Below are 16,930 nucleotides of genomic sequence, written 5' to 3'. Positions count from 1 at the left end.
GCAGTGTGACCTCTGGACCAAATGGTCTGTGGGCCATCTGATTGGAAAGAAAGACGTGAATTTCTTCAGCAGAGGCAGGTGCTCAGTTCATGTAGTCTAATACACAGTCACAAAATATCTTGAGTTGGAAGGGATGCTTGAGTATCATTGAGTCTCAGTTAACTCTTCGCAGAACTACGTAACACTAAACCATATGCCAGGTCTTCATCCAGACCCTCCTTAACTCTTGACAGGCTTGGTGCTGAGACTGCTTCCCTGAGGAGTGTGTTCCAGGACTGACTGCCCTCTGGGTGAGGTTCTTTTTCCCAGTGTCCAGCCTGAACTCTCCCTGATGCAATACTGTTTCCCTGACACAGGGTTTAACCCCACAGAGCTGTTTGCTCTCTCTCCCCTAGGGGGATGGGAAAGAGAATCTGAAGGATTTGAGTGAAAACTCATGGGTTTTGGTAAAGACTAATAGGTAAAGCAAAAGCTGTGCATGCAAGCAAAGCAAAACGAAACAAGGAATTTATCCACCACTTCTTCTGGGCAGGCAGGTATTCAGCTGTTCCTAGGAAAGCCGGGCCCCATCACATGTAAAGAGACTCAGGAAGACAAATGCCATCATTCTGAACGTACCTCAACTCTCCCAGCTTTGTATACTGAGCATGGTGCCATATGGTATGGGGTAGCCCTGTGGTCAGCTCGGGTCAGCACTCCTGGCTGTGTCCTCTCCCACCTCCTTGTGCACCTCCAGCCTTGCTGGTGGGATGGGGTGAGGAGCAAAAATGCCTTGACTGTGCACTGCTCAGCAACAGTGCAAACATCTCTGTTATTACCGTTTCCGGCACAAATCCAAACCACAGTTCCATGCCTGCTACTTGAAGAAAATTAGCTCTGTCCCAGCCAAACACCCTGTGAAAAAGAGGTACGTGCGGGCCCACAGCCCTCACCTTTCTCCATCTTGGTTGCCCTCCTCCTGATAAACTTCATTGTCTTTACATCCTTCTTCTACTGAGGTCATCCAAACTGCACACTATTTCAGATGAGGCTGCCACAGAGCAGAGCAGGAAATCCCTTCCTTCGCCTGGCTGCCTGATGCTCCCCAAGACTCAGTTGGCCCTCCTGGCTGTCAGGACACTGCTGACTCATATTCATTTGTCATCATACAGCAAAATCAGGACCTCCAGGTTTCACAGTCTGATCCAAAGCTCTCTTCATGCAGTGCCCACTGATGCACACCTGATTTAAAGAAAAAAGTGGCTTGGGCTAACTAGCAAATTTGCACATGACACCCAGCTTGGGGGGAGAGTCGATCAGCCTGAAGGCAGGAGGGATCTACAGAGGGACCTGGACAGACTGGAGAGTTGGGTTGATTCCAATGGAATGAGGTTCTACAAGACCAAGTGCCAGGTCCTGCACTTTGGCCACAACAACTCCCTACAGCGCTACAGGCTGGGCACAGAGTGGCTGGAGAGCAGGCAGGCAGAAAGGGACCTGGGAGTTTGGATGGATAGGAAGCTGAACATGAGCCAGCAGTGTGCCCAGGTGGCCAAGAAGGCCAATGGCATCCTGGCCTGCATCAGGAATGTAATAGAAGGGGTTAACTTTGTTCTTAAAATCTTATGTGTATGAGGGCATAAGGAACTTTTGTTATAAATCAACAAGATAAGTTTCATGGACATCCTGTTAATTAAGCAAGTGTCAGTAAAAACAATTGCAGACATTTTGCTAAACAAACAAGTATCAGTATTGGTAAAGTTTACAGCTGATAAGAACTGCAGCTTTCATCTTTGACAAATCCCAGATGACCACTTAGCAATGAACCACGAACTCAAGCCTCAACGCAGCTGCATTCAAAACTCGGGACTTGGAAATGTATAAAAAGGAACATTTACTACATTTTCAGTGTGTGTCTCAGGCGGGGCAACTGCCCCCCAGGCCACCCAGCGCTGTTTGCTTTATTATCGTTTGCTTAATAAATTTATCAATGTTTATTTGGAATTGAGTTGTCTAAATTCTTATACTAACTTATAACAAGGAACAGTGTGGCCAGCAGGACCAGGGAAGTGATTCTTGCCCTGTACTCAGTGCTGGTGAGGCCACACCTGGAGTGCTGTGCCCATTTCTGGGCCCCTCAGTTCAGGAAGGATATTGAGGTGCTGGAGCAGGTCCGGAGAAGAGCAACGAGGCTGGTGAAGGGACTTGAGCACAAGTCCTATGAGGAGAGGCTGAGGGAGTTGGGGCTGTTTAGTCTGGAGAAGAGGAGGCTCAGGGGAGACTTCATCACTCTCTACGACTATGTGAAAGGAGGTTGTAGCCAGGTGGAGGTTGGTCTCTTCTCCCAGGTAGCTCTCAGTAAGACAAGAGGGCACAGTCTTAAACTCTACCAGGGGAGGTTTAGGTTAGGTATTAGGAAGAAATTCTCTACAGAGAGGGTAATCAGGCATTGGAACGGGCTGTCCAGGGAGGTGGTGGATTCTCCATCCCTGGAGGTCTTTAAGATGAGACTAGATGTGGCACTTAGTGCCATAATCTAGTAACCACAATGGGGTTGGATTAAGGGTTGGACTTCATGATCTCAGAGATCCTTTCCAACCTGGCTGATTCTCTGATTCTAAGATCTCTGAAGAGTGTAGGTATTAAAAAAAAAAAAAAAAAAGTAACCTGACAACCTGAGAATGGGTGCTGTGCTGACTGTGCCCCTGAGTTCCTCAGCACTCACAGGAATCTCACAGGAATCAGAAATACCTGTACCAGAAATAGTATGGCCAGCAGGGCCAGGGAAGATGTTCTCCTCCTTTACTGGGCACTGGTAAGCCTGCACCTCTAGTCCTTTGTCCAGTTCTGGGCCCCTCAATTCAGAAAGGGCACTGAGGCGCTAGAGCGAGTCTAAAGAAGGGTAACGAAGATGGCGAAGCACAACGAAGTTTGAAGCAAAAGTCTTATGAGGAATAGGAGTGATTAGCCTGGAGGAGACTCAGGGTCTCTATAAGCACCTGGAAGGAGGCTGTAGCCAGGTGGGGGTTAGTTTTTTCTCCCAGGTCACTAACTACAGGACGAGAGGACACAGTTTTAAGCTGCACCAGGAACGGTTTAGGTTGGACATTAGGAGGAATTTCTTCACAGAAAGGGTGATTAGACATTGGCATGGACTGGCCAGGGAGGTGGTGGAGTCACCGGCCCTGGAAGTGTTTAAAGGGAGAAATGAACGTGGAACTTAGTACCACGGTCTAGTTGACACGGTGGTGTTCGGTCACGGGTTGGACTCGATGATCACAGAGGTCTTTTCCGACGTGAAGGATTCCGTGGTATCCGCTCAACTCGGCACCGCGCGGCCATAGGGCCGACACCCCCTTCACAACCCGGGGACGGCGCAGCGCCGCCCTTGCTCCCCGGCAGCCTCCCCCGGCGGGTGACAGCGGCTCCTCCCTGCGCGGGGCGGCCCTGACGGCTGTGCCCGCCCCACCGGCCGGCGCTTCCCCGCGGGCCGAGGTATTGCCACCCCGCCGCCATCGCCATGAAGTGCCACTACGAGGTGCTGGGCGTGAGGCGCGACGCCGCCGAGGAGGAACTGAAGCGGGCGTACCGCCGGCTGGCGCTGCGCTGGCACCCGGGTACGGCTGCGGCTCCGGGCTTGGGGGGCCCGGCGGGCCCCGGCACCGGTCCTGGGCCGGGGAGCCCCGTGCGGCCCCGGGAAGTCGCCTGACTCGGGTGCCGGGGGCGGCGGGGCGGGCTCGGCCGCGGTGCCGTGCGGCCGCTTACAGCAGTTTCGTTAAATCGCCCTGCAGATAAAAACCTCGAGAACGCGGAGGAGGCGGCGGAGCAGTTCAAGTTGATCCAGGCGGCGTACGACGTGCTCAGCGACCCCCAGGAAAGGGCCTGGTGAGCGGCGCTTGGTCTGGGAGAGGCTTAGTTAGGTCCTGTCTCTGCCTGGGCTTGGAACGTGCTGCCCGTGGGCCTTGTGGGAAGCGAGTGCGGGCATCCATGGGCAGGAGCGAGCCCCCTTTGGGCTGTAGAAGGGGTGGGAGCCGTGCAGCCTTGCTGGAGAGGCACAGATCCGCGCCCACACCTTCCCTGCTGGAGGTGAAGGTGTGCTGGGCACCGAGGAGTGCTCTGGACCACGCCAGTGTTGGCCTCTTGTCTCCTCCCCCGGGGCAGGAGGCAGCCTGCGCGGTGTCACAGGTGCCCCTCTGGTCAGCCCTGCCGGTCTTGGGCAGGGCAAGCGCGCGTTCAGTGTCCTTCGGGTGCTGCAGATGTTAAGTCTTAATGACGTACGTTACGTTCCTGTAACAGAATTGTGAAATACACACGCACACATATCCTTAAGAGATTGATAAAATGTCCTGTGTAGCTTGCTTTTCAAATGGTCTGAAGCAGGTTACGTAGCTAGAACCGCCTGTGCTAGGTTTGTCCTCTTTGAAACTGCAGGACTAGTTTTCAGTTTTTATATGCCAGTGTATGATCTGGGGGTTTTTGAGTGTGTATAAGTATTGAATGATTTAAATAATCATTTAAACCCATTTCTGAAGCATCTTGCTCAAATGTGGTTGATTACTAGCTGCCTGTTAAAAAATTACTGCTTATAGGTATTGTAAATAAAGTAAGTAAACTGAAGGTCAAGAAAGAGTATTTACCAAGCCTGCCTTGTTTTTCTCTCTCTAAAGGCTTTGGATGTGAGAGCCAAATTACAGACACTGGGCTAAGCTATACCTTGATGTAATAGGTGTACTGTGTTAACTTACCAGCCCTGGAGAATGTCCTGTGTCTCTACATCCTGGATGCTGTGAATTTTTTCTAGGTATGACAATCACAGGGAGGCTCTGCTGAAAGGAGGAGTTGATGGAGAGTATCAAGATGATAGTTTGGATCTGCTGCGCTACTTCACTGTTAGCTGTTACTCTGGATATGGAGACGATGAAAAGGTAATGAGTCAATTCAAGGTATCAATTTAAATTCTGTTCTCAGTGTTGGCATTTGTTTCGTGTTGAAAAGTTATGGGTAGAATTGTTAGCATGGGTAGTAATAATGCTTACACAAATCTAAGACAAAAGTTACACTGGACATTTAGGGAAGCTTTAATTCCTGTATGTTGTCTAACAATTACTTAATCATAATCTCCAACTAAGCCATACAACTGAAAGTGTGTGTATATTATTTATTAATGTTATATAGTGAAGCTTTCCAGAGGTTTGCAATACCATCTATTTATTCAGAAATACATTCAAAGGCTAGAATGCTTCAAACTGCAGAAAAGCAATGTAACAAGAGTTCTTGGGGAAGGTTAATTCCCTATCTCATTTTTTGAGTCCCCATTAAATTTTAAAATACTCACTATAAATTAAAAAGCTCCAAGTGATCAGAAAAACCTCCACCAGAGAAAATAGTTTTCTGTCTTTGTACTACTATACTAGGAGTCAGTTAGTAACGTGTTAATTTCAAAAGAGATAGGATGCGTAATAATGAATTTTATATCTGGAACTTCCACAAAACCTGATCCTGTGTAACTAGAAACTTATCACCCTCTCCAGCATGCTGAAAATATTTTTCTTTTTAAATTTAGGTTTGACTACAGGTGTGAGAGAGACAGGAGATGGAAATAATGGAACTATGTTAAACAGAAGGGTCTTGCTGTCTAGAACAAGCACTTACAAGGCCTTTACCCTGGTTTTGAGTTGCTTTTGCAGAATGATAATATTTCTCTACAATAGACTCCTGCACCTGAGCATTTGTACATCTATTATTGAGCCATTCAGAATGAGTCTGATTGATTGATCAATTGATTGATTTTTTTCAGGGGTTCTTTACAGTCTATCGACAAGTTTTTGAAAAGATTGCGAAAGAAGAGATGGAATACATAACCCAGGAAGATCCTGAAGAATTCCCTATGTTTGGATATTCCCAAAGTGACTATGATACGGTAAGAGCAAGTGTAAATCTAAACTGAAGGTAATGGAGTTTAACCATTACTTTGTTCCACACTGAAACCAAAGGAAAGGCTCCTGCTGATCTCTGAAGTGAATACAAAACCATGTATCTGGTATTTTCTACTATTGTAGACCATTACTATAAAGGAAGTGCTTGTGCTCTGATTTGTAGTATTTTGGTGAATTAAAATTGGTATTTCCTGTTGGACTATAGTATTAGACAGGCCTTTAGGGTAAGCTGTCAGACAAACATTTCATGAGGTCAACCATAATTATGCCAGTGGAACTTAAATACGGTGCAAGACCTGTAAAACAAAAGAACAGATGTTTGTTTCCTGGTGAGAGTAGTTTACCAGTATTTAACACAACTTACATTACAGAAAGGGATTTGAGATAATTCTTTCCAGTAGAGGAAAACTGCATAGCACTTACTGCATAGCACAGCCTGTAGAAAATAAATGTGATGTTTGACCTGCAGTGTTGAGTTGCCACTATGATTACCTTGCCATCTGCAGTTAGCCTGTAGTAAGATTTGATTCTGAAAATATTGCATGCTTTCCTTTGTGAAGTAAGAAAAGAAAATGTATAGGGGACATCTGAATTTTTGTCATCTGGTTTGCCAACTATTTGTTATATTCTGTCACTTATAATTCTTTCTTGAGGTTACCAGTATTCCTGTGTTGAAATTAAATAATGAAGTGATAACACTTCCCCTAGGGAGTAACTGCACAGTATCAAGTGTACTCAAATGTCGCCTCTAGTCTGCTCCCTTTACTCTATGGCCAGTTATTTATGAAATTTAAATTAATACATTCCTTAAAAGTTAGTAACTTCAATGGTACAAAACTTGGCTGGAGTTGGAAACAAAAGTTACAAATCAAACTTCTTAAGAAGTGTGAGAATGGGTGTTTAGATGCCAGAATGGTTTAACAAGTGGAAATCTTTCCTGGAAAGAATATGTAGTGTCTATTAACCAGCTAAAATCTGTCTCTTAACAGAGTTATCTTGAAAGATCTTTTGGAAAATGCTGTCAATTAATAATTACAAAAAGGGCTGGAATTCAGGCTTTAAAATCTGCCTTGTTCATGCTGTTTTGGAAGCAGAGTGCTCACTTCCCCCCCCCCCCCTCCCCCCCAGGGATTCATAGAGATATTTAATAGCAAATAGCCTCTGTTAAGTAGAAAGATAATTTTCCCTGTTGTGTTATTTTCAGAGAAAGAGATTACACTATCAGGTGATTCCAGCATTGCAATGTTCACTTACCTACTCAGTGGGAGTGTTGTGGGAAAAGAGTTTTAGCAGGGAGCTACAAGAACTCCACAGAGGCTTCAGAATCTGTGATGTGAATACTCTGGTTTGGTCTACTCAGTGAATTCATAAGAAACTTGAGAGGCAGCTTGATCAGTGCCCAGCAGCCAGGAAGGGTACTCGTGAAGCTCTGAGTTCACAAGCCTTCATGGGAGGAGCAGACTGAGAGGTTAATTAGATGCAGAAACAAAAATTATCAGCTCCAAGTGTGAGTAGTAGGCAAAGGAAAATCCACCTGGGAGTCCAGCAAGAGCTGCTGCACAGGCTACTGGAGAATGTGTCAGAGATTCGCTTGTGTTTCAGATTGTTAAGGTAGCTGCTGAGAAGGAGGAGATTTTCAGCTCATCTGCTGAAGCAGATGATGATCCCTGTCATCAGCTGATGGCTGAGCATCCTTTTGCACAGAAGTATCTGAAGTAGAAATCTGAGGTAGTGTAATCTCACTTAGGTTATTGGATGAAATATGAATGTATGGTAATTATAGAGCCAAGTTTTTGTGACAGCAGATAAAAACTGCAGCAACTTACCTGCCAGAGGCCACAGCCGTGAACTTTGCATGTAGATAGGCTGCTGGAAATTATTTTTGAGGTGATGACAGTTGTAGTCCGTGTGAATAACAATGGCAGAAGGAGAAGACGAGTCACTATAAGAAGAGATATTAAACTGTTAGGTTAAATTCTTCTATGAGGTAACCCAAAATATGAGGAGTAGTGCATATAGGAGGAAGTAGTAAAAGGAAAGATTGATGGGGAAGTAATGCAAAAAGGGAGTTTAGGGCATATGGTGATTACTGAATATACAAAATGCAGCAAACCCAAAATAATTATTATGCCACATTATTAATCTAGCATTTACTAGTGAATAGTAAAAGGAAGAAGAATAAGTAAAGATCACTTTTTCTTTGATGTGAAAGCTAGAGGGCATAATTTTAACATGCAGTCATATGGTTTGCTAACAAAACAGGAGGAAATGTATCTCCACATAGCCCCTTGTTAACTGTGCAAGTGAAGGCTCTGTGCTGTTGTATCATCAAGGGCTATTAATTTCTGTCTTGTTCTGGAAACAGGGAGAGTATACAGGGAAGAAATAAAATTATGTGCCTGTGTTTGTTTTATTGCTTTTTTTTATGCTGGTCATTGGCTGCTGTTGGAAATGTATGGCCAACCTTTGGTGTAATTTAATGTGCTGGTTCATAGGCAATTTGTGCATATACCAGCTTCGGGACAGCAAATCTTATTGTGATTGTGCTTTTCATTTTGACAGGAAACGTAGAGCACAGCTAAGTAACTGGACACTAGCATCAACATGATCCAATCCTGCAAGGGGATATTTTTCAAAGTTACAGTTTGTAATAGTTTAGACAAGGTTGTGGACTTGACACACTTTCAGACTTTAAGAATGATATTAGAGATGTGTTTAAACTCTCATGTGATTTATTTATACTCTGAGGCAAAACTGTGGCCTATATAAAGTTAAGAACAAAGCTGTTACAGAAGTCCTGAATTATTTGTATGGTTTTTGTGTTTCCTCTGCTAAACAAGTGACTTATTTAATTTTTTTTTTTTTTACAGGTAGTCCACCCTTTCTATGCATATTGGCAGAGTTTCTGTACTCAGAAAAACTTTGCTTGGAAAGAAGAATATGACACACGAAAAGCCTCGAATCGCTGGGAGAAACGAGCTATGGAGAAAGAGAACAAGAAAACGAGAGAGAAAGCAAGGAAAGAGAGGAATGAACTGATCCGTCAGCTCGTGGCCTTTATTCGTAAAAGGGATAAAAGAGTACAGGCTCACAGAAAACTTGTAGAAGAACAAAATGCAGAAAAAGCTAGGAAAGCAGAGGAACATCGGAGGCAACAGAAGCTCAAACAAGCGAAGTATGTAAATGTGGAACAAATTTTCTTTTTAACTTGGAGAAACTATCCATGATGTTACAGTATAGAGTTAGAATCCTCTCCATTTGCTCTTCTAAGCATGCTTGAAAAATTCAGTTATTAATTTTGGTCTCAAGTCTGAGCTTTTTAAAACTTAAATGTCTGCATTGTACAGACCTGTAGAGATCGAAGATAACTGGAGAATAATTATCTGGGTGTTGTGGGTGACTGGATGAAATATCACAGAACCCAGTGTGGTTTTACTTAGCTAAGTATTGTTCCTTTAAAGAAGAAAGAAGGTAAGTTTTAGAATGAGGGAGAACACGACTATGACAACCTGGACTTGTATCAACTTCATCTGCCTTGTAGCTGCTATAAAGGAAGTGAGAAAAATGAACTTTTTTTTGCTTTTCCTTTTAACTCTTTGGAAAGGACCCTTATATTGAACTAAATGCAGTTTCTGATGTTTTTATTATTCCCAAAATAGGAAGAGGTGTTCTTCTGAGTGTAAACACAGTTTATTTTTTTCAACTGGAAGGACTTTTTGCCTGCATTATGGGAGGAAGGAGCTTAAATTCTTAAGAGTGCACTAGGAAAATAACAGCATACCAATTAAAATGATATAATAATTAAAATATATAGAGAGATATATGCAAATATATTTACTCTCTTTAGGGACAATGAAAGATTGTTGTGTGTTTTCTGACAAGTTGCTTGATAATTTTGAGTCCAGAAGCCAGCTGGAGCAAAATTCAGCTGTTCTGTGATGCACTGATGGATAACTTGGGCCGCTTTTAATTTAGGAGGACTGAGCTGGTACATTCCCACACAGTCAAGGAGTAATGTACTTGTAGATTTTGTGGTCCTGTATTGTTTGTGAGTTTGGATCAACTGTGAGCAGGATTGAGCTTGTTTGCTGTCAGCTTGATACTGACCATGCTGCACAGCATGTTCTGCCTGAAATTCAAGCAGGACCCACCTACATTAATATTTCTGCTTGCAACGTAGACGTGCCCCATTGACATCACAACTTAACTGCTCAGATTTCCAGGCTATACAGGCAATTGTTTGCTCCATCATAATAGGTTCAGAACTTTCCTCCTGCAAAAACCTGAGAAAAACAAGTTATCTGTAAGTAACACTGTTTCCGTAGTCCCCATCTCATAGACACAGTGTAGCACTTAACTGTATTATTCTAATGGCAGGCTTGCTGAACAGTATAAAGAGCAGAGCTGGATAACTATGTCAGATCTGGAGAGAGAGTTGCAAGAGATGGAGGCACAGTATGAAAAGGAATTTGGAGATGGATCAGATGATGAAGAGGAATTAGAAGAACAGGAGACAAAAGGCATTGAAGGTATGGTATGTGAGGAGGTGATCTCTACTGAGTCATTGCAACCAGAGTGTTGGCTCACTTACAGCCCCAGACTCACAGTTCTGACTGTAGTGCAACGCTCTGCCTCCTGCTGAGGGTGTCAGGCTAGAGTCTCTCGTTTGCCTTAGATTTCTGCTCATGTTCAAAGGAAAACACCAAACTACAGCTGTTATGTTATTGTAATGTATGATTTGGTGAGGTAGTCTTGATCTGACTGTGTGTCAGTAATACTGAAGAAGTTGAATTGTCAGTGCTGTGACTATTTTCTGGGGCTTAAAGAGCACCTTGCTCAAAAATTGCTCATCTGACTTTGTCTCTCTGATCCCCACTGATCTCTTCAGACAAACTGAATGATGAAACTGGAGAAGCTGAATTTGTTGATGGTCTGTACTGCCCTGCTTGTGACAAATTTTTAAAAAGTGAGAAAACGTAAGTGCTTGTGGTTGGGGAGTTGGGGGGCGGTTGGGTTTTAACTTCTTTAAAAACGCATTTTAAAGGCTTTTAAACGTCACATAATGGTCAGTGTTGTCTATCCAGTAGAGACATTGTCAGTGCAGAAATTTTCATACTTTGTAGTGATGGATAATAGGCTTGTTAGTAACTTACATGTAAATGTAACAGTGTTTGCTCACAGCAACCTGCAGTAATGATCTGGTCTTTGCAGCATGAAGAATCACGAAAAATCAAAGAAGCATCGAGAGATGGTAGCACTGTTGCGACAGCAACTGGAAGAGGAAGAAGGAAAATTTCCTGTGTCTTTGGATGATGCAAATGAAGTAAATACCAAAGAAGAAGAAGAAATAGAAGATGTGCCCAAGCAGAAGTACTTTAAATTAGTTTTAATGTTACGGTGACTCATGATTTAATAAGTGTTGGTGGCCCTCAGAGGGAGCTTCTGATGATTTGCAGTTGCATTGGAACTCTCAATATTGTGTAATTTGAAATACTTCTTAGCATCAGAGCTCCAGTAAAATGCATGCATTAGTATGACTGCACTCATATGCTGTAGAACAATAGTCTTGTGTTTTCTCTGCTGCTTAAAGTTACATGTTAAGGAAAAGAAGGGTTTGCTATTTTTCAAGGAGGCGAATTTACACAGCGATAGCACTTAGTGATTTGGTACTTTCTGTCAGTTAATTGCTGGCATTTATGGAAAGTGAGTGTGTTTAAAATCAGAATTGATGAAGTAAGTTGTACAACTTTATTTTTTTTGAATGGCTAGAGCAAAATCCCAGCTAACTCACTAGTATCTTCAGGCTAAGTCTGAGCAGAATAAATGTTTTACTAATGCAGTGAGTAGTTTAGGAGACCTATTGTTTTAATTTCAGGCATGACTAACTCTCTGTGCCTACTGCCTCTGTAATATCATGTTAAGAAGATAAGGGAAAAATTTAGCTTTGCACTAGTTTTGGTGGTTTGTTTGGTTTTGCTTTTTTTTTTTTTTCATGGAAAGAGGTATTTTAAAATTCTTATCTTTACAGACTCTCAAAGAAGCAGAAGAAGAAACAGAAAACAAGGAAGGTATGTAGTCATATAATGATGCTCTGGGAACTTTACAAGCTGGTTTTGTTGTTTCCTAACTTTTTTTTTTTGGCCTGTGAAATAGAAGAACTTGAAATTCCACATTCTTCTTTGACTTCAGAATAATTTTTATTATACTTTATTATCATAAAATATGATCATAATCTTTTAGACCTCACTTTGTTCTGTTTGTGCAGATTTTAATATGTAGTGCTGGCTCTAAAAAGGCTACAGTCCAAAGAATAAAGAAAATAGATGGAAATAGGCAGATATGGAGAATGCAAGGAATTAATCTGAAAGAGCAGCAGTGGCCTTAGTGCGTTTAGCAGTTCAGTTTGATGTTGCTTTTGTTTTTAGTTGCAGGAGTTGGGTGTAGTGTATTGTTTGTTAATCTCTAATTCAGAGTAGGGAGTGAAAAGACTAACATTGTATTGGCATCCTGGCATCACTGTAGCTGTTGGAATAAACACTTCCATTCTACCTTTCACTTGAACTGTAAACAATGATCTGTTGTATTCCAGGATCTGAGTCTGTGCATGATATGACAGATTCTGTGCCAACAGCAAGAAGTGAAATTCACCGAGCTGTTTCAGGCTTAAGTGGCAGGTGTGCCATAGGAGCACACTCTTCTGTCTGCTTTCCTTAAGTTTTGTTCTTTTCAAGTGTTACCTCTTCTCTACTTAGTCCTCAATCCTACCTTTATCCCAGTGAGCTGTCTGTATCAGATCCTGCCTCTTCCATTCCTTCCCAGGATCATCTTCTGTCTTCCCCCAGCCTAACCCCTCTAGTCTCCTATTCTCTGTTCACCTTCTCTTACCTCTCCCACTGCATCGTTATCTCTTGTCCTCAGGAAACTTCCTTGAGATTTACAAGCAACTAAAGTTTTCTGGCTTCACATTAGTTGGTCCAGTTCATAGTCCAAGTCAGTGTTGGCTTGACCTTCGTGTTTCCATGCTAGCCATAAAGTTAATTCTTTCCTCCTTTGAGATCAGAAGGGCTATTCTCAATGCATAGGTGGCATACAGCCACCGTGGCTCTGTTCCTTCAGTTTGGGAACAAAGCCTGCTGCAACCTGGACAGTAGGTGCCACTCTTGCATAGCGGGAGCTGAAATCTTGTGCAGAGGGATCCTAACCTCCATCCTCTGCCAAGCGTTATGGAGTGCAGGGAATCGCTGTGGTTTTTGTTTTCTTTTCCTGAAGGTATATTAACCAAGTTTTTTCAGGTAGCTGAGGCTCTGCACTAGAGGTGATAGAGTTGCATCACTGTAGGGTTAGGGCAACTTTGTTACCCTGCTTTTGGGAGCTTTGGTGTTTTGCTTCAGGCAGGGGGTTGTTGTTTTGCTGAAATTGTATTGAGTCTAACCTGGTAAGTGTTTCTAATGTTAGGGAAGAAAAATACAGTGTGTCTATATAGTTTCAATCAGTGCAATTATTTTGTCTCAAGTGTCCTAATGCAGGTGTGTGGCACAGAAAACCTTAGTCTGAATAATTAACCTTTTGTGAAGTCACAAGCCAAGCCACTATCTGTGAAATGAGAAATGGTAGTCAGAAAGGGATAAGCCCTGTGTATAATTGAAAGCTACCTTCATTCTCCTCTCCTATAGTTTTAGAGGCTATTTTATTGGTGTTTCTTCCCTTCACCACAGGTGGCCTCATCTTTCAAAACAGGAGAACTAAGGTTTTATCTGTTACAATCTCACTGAAAACACACAGTAAAATTAAGAGGGTCCATGGCTTTCTCTTCTCCCCACCCATGTTTGAGGTAAATGAGTATAATACTATAAACATAGTCACTACTGAACTGAAAGTATTTAACTTGCATTTCCTCTGTTTGGACAGAGTTATGAGGACCCTCTTGATCAAAGTGCTGATGAAGAAACAGTTGAACAAAAGGAGGTGCTCAGCATGGACAAGGACAGTGGATTGGCAGAGGAGTTGGTAAAAGATGGCCAGGGATGTGCTATGTCAGAGGACCCAAGCACTACTGATGATGTCAACCAAGAGTATGAAACAAAAAGTGAAGTAAAAAGGTGCGTTGGGTCACAATATTGCAGTCACTATGTCATTTTGTGTCATGTTTGATACTGTCAAACAAGTCTAAATTTACAAATATGAACTGGGGGGGCTACTCTCTAAATCAGGTTTGAATAAATACGATACTAAACCAAGAGTGTAGGACCTTCTTTGGAAGTGATGTTTGACTGCAAATTGCTGCCATATCACTTACCAGTTGCTGATTCAACGTTCTGAGATGAACAATTGATTGTACAAATTAAATAATTCTTTTTCTGGATGCATGTGCATTGTGTTGTGTGAAGGAAGAACGGGGGAAAGTAGCAGAGAATCTGATAACTGAAAAGCATCAAAAGCTCGTGAAAGCTGAATGTTCCTGTGCACTGATCTTGTTTTCTTTTTGTCTATTAGCAGCACTAAGCCTAAAGGGAAGAAAGTCAAGGAAGCAAAAAGGTGTGCTAAGGCATCTTCAGGGAACCCAGCAACGGTATGTCAAATTACTTACAGTATTTAAAATAGAATCATAGAACTGTTAAGGTTAGAAGGGACCTTAAAGATCATTGAGTTCCAACCCCCCAACCATGGGCAGGGACACCTTCCACTAACACCCAGTTACTCAAAGCTCCATCCAGCCTGGCCTTGGACACTTCCACAGGATGGGGCATCCACAGCTTCTCTGGGCAACCTGTTCCAGTCCTCACCACCCTCACAGTCAAGAATTTCTTCCTAATACCTAATATAAACCCACTCTCTTTCAGTTTAAAACCACTACCCCTTGTCCTGTCGCACTCTGCACATATAAAAAGGCCCTCTCCCTCTCCTTTATAAGCCCCCTTAAGGCACTGGAAGGCTGCAGTGAGATCTCCCTGGAGCATTCTCTTCTCCAGGCTGAACAACCCCAGCTCTCTCAGTCTGCCTTCACAGGAAAGGTAAAATATGGTGGTCATATTATTACAAACAACGTTAATTGTTTTGATCACCTCTAGTCCACAAATTCTATTCCTGTGTTTTTATTAGAAGCTAGGAGACTGAAACTTCAGCTCTTGTCCCTGCGGAGAAAAGCAGGACTAAGCTTTATTCTAAGAGATTTGCTGAAGTTGCTAAAGTTCTGTATCCAAGGCAGTTCAAATAAATTAAACATCTGAGGACAAAGCAGTTCTCACTAGCTAAGTGACAGGCAGTAATATTTGCATCTTCCCCAATATTGATGCTTCCCAGAGAGAGCAAAATTTTGTAGTAACTATGGCTAGGACATATTAAATTCATTACATCTGAGAGCCCAAAGAATTATGTGTATAGTCGGTGAAGTCAAAAGTATTCTTTACTTGAATTAGATTTGCAAGGCTTCTATTGTTGTTCTTGGTTTTACTTAGACTTCTTTGAAGTATCAAGAAGTTGTATTTGCAGATTTTTAAAAAATTACATACATTTATTTGTTAATCAGTATTGGTGATAGAAACAAAGAGCTTATTCACATTTCATTGTCTAAGAGAAACTCTGTATGACAGATTGGTGTATTACACTTATTACATATTCAGTATGAATGTGAAGCATTCTGGGTTTTTTATCGTTGCAGAATGAAGTTTCCATCATCTGTGTAACCTGCAACTGTACATTTCCATCCCGAAATAAATTGTTTGAACACCTAAAAGCCACAAACCATGCAAGAGCAACATCCACATCAGTTGCAAGTGAAGCTGTAAACACCAGAAACAAAAAAGAGAAACGCAAAAACAGATAGGACTTTGCTACACTGACAGTCTTCAGCATTGTAAATTAAAACTCTCTGAAAACTGAAACATGCACATTGCCTATGTCTGGAGTTTAACAAAGAAAGCAAGTACCAATTCAGGAAAAAAATGAAGATGCAACAAAAGGAATACCATCTTGTGGAGGAACCTGTGTTTTCCTTTGGGTTTTTCAGCCTTTCTTTAATCACAGAGTGGTTTGGTGGCACAGTCAGGGCAGGGGCTCCTTCCAGTTAAGGCCCCTTAACCTTGCAGTGCCTTTCACTCTGAGGATGGGGATAATAACTTAAAGCTACTCACCTTGTATTCCTGTAGAAACCTGCATGGATAAAGTACCCACAGATGGGAAATAATAAATTATTTTGACACTTGTGTGGCTGTTTTTCTTTTGAGAGGGCTTATCTAAGGGCGCATGTAGCCAGTAGCAGGGCCTGTACTTCTCTGATCCTCTATCAAAGATGAAACGTAACCAAGACATGGAGAAACACAGGCTTTTCTTCTGCCATCCTTAAATTACTTAATTACATTAAGCAGCAGACAGAAGGAAAAGACTAAGATGACAAAGCTGTTTAATCACTTTTGACAATTCCTATTTGTTTTGCACATCTACCGTGTTGGAAAAATGGTCTAGTGGAAGAGTCTTGCTGGAATAAGTGAGGGAGAAAAAAATGAGTGGCATAAACAAATGAATTTGTTCTGATTTCTAATGAAGAAACATGGCACTTATGTTTAAATGCTTAATCTACCTGATCTTGAGTAGCACTTGAAAAAATGGTGGGATAATAAACACCTGATTTTGGAGTGGAATTGGATTGTACACAGGAGTTGTCAATGCAGTTGAAGAAGGCGGTGCTCTGCAAGGGGCTGTAGGATATTGTTTAGGAAACTTGTAGAAGGAGATTCCCAGAGGCACTATACTGTGTTACTTAAATTCTTCTAAAGGTTCAATTTATCACAAAAAGCAGACTCCCCAAGAATACTCTTCCCCCTAGGCTGACATGGTACTTTATTGAGTCAAGGAATTATTCAAATGTTAAAGTTTGAATTGAAGTGAAATTATAAATGTCCAGTTCTTGCTGATTGTCCACACCACCTTTTTTTTTTTTTTAATTGAAAACTGAAGTACGCAATGAACTAAAACAATAAAAACAGTGATTATGTAAGAAAGGAACAACATTTTATTTC

At 42.2% G+C, this 16,930-nt stretch overlaps 1 protein-coding gene across 2 annotated transcripts; it reads left to right on the top strand.

Moving 5' to 3' along the window:
* The first annotated feature begins 3,432 nt into the window (after nucleotides 1–3,432).
* Nucleotides 3,433–16,470, top strand: DNAJC21 (DnaJ heat shock protein family (Hsp40) member C21). 2 transcript variants are annotated; one of them, XM_027900615.1, is made up of 12 exons: nucleotides 3,433–3,596; nucleotides 3,771–3,864; nucleotides 4,781–4,904; nucleotides 5,777–5,899; nucleotides 8,786–9,090; nucleotides 10,293–10,444; nucleotides 10,804–10,891; nucleotides 11,127–11,285; nucleotides 11,944–11,983; nucleotides 13,824–14,014; nucleotides 14,412–14,484; nucleotides 15,574–16,470. In XM_027900615.1, exons 1-12 carry the CDS (start codon nucleotides 3,500–3,502, stop codon nucleotides 15,736–15,738), a joined length of 1,611 nt encoding a protein of 536 aa, XP_027756416.1. In that variant the 5' UTR covers nucleotides 3,433–3,499; the 3' UTR covers nucleotides 15,739–16,470. The 2 variants fall into 2 exon arrangements, with proteins under 2 accessions (XP_027756416.1, XP_027756415.1); XM_027900614.1 differs by having other exon boundaries at nucleotides 14,409–14,484.
* The last annotated feature ends 460 nt before the right edge of the window (nucleotides 16,471–16,930 follow it).

The sequence above is a fragment of the Empidonax traillii genome, unplaced genomic scaffold, assembly GCF_003031625.1.
Source record: "Empidonax traillii isolate 1590-97213 ecotype Southwest subspecies unplaced genomic scaffold, ASM303162v1 scaffold743:size316770, whole genome shotgun sequence".
Classification (NCBI taxonomy): Eukaryota; Metazoa; Chordata; class Aves; order Passeriformes; family Tyrannidae; genus Empidonax; species Empidonax traillii.
Note: the sequence above shows the minus strand (reverse complement) of the source record. Positions and strands in the feature narration are given on the sequence as shown.

What these genes read in the sequence shown, in the direction of transcription:
- DNAJC21 (XM_027900614.1), top strand. Translation starts at nt 3,500, where the DNA reads ATGAAGTGCCACTACGAGGTGCTGGGCGTGAGGCGCGACGCCGCCGAG. An exon ending in CAGAAGCTCAAACAAGCGAA is followed by an intron (nt 9,091 to 10,292) that starts GTATGTAAATGT and finishes TTCTAATGGCAG; the next exon opens with GCTTGCTGAACAGTATAAAG. An exon ending in TTTTTAAAAAGTGAGAAAAC is followed by an intron (nt 10,892 to 11,126) that starts GTAAGTGCTTGT and finishes TGGTCTTTGCAG; the next exon opens with CATGAAGAATCACGAAAAAT.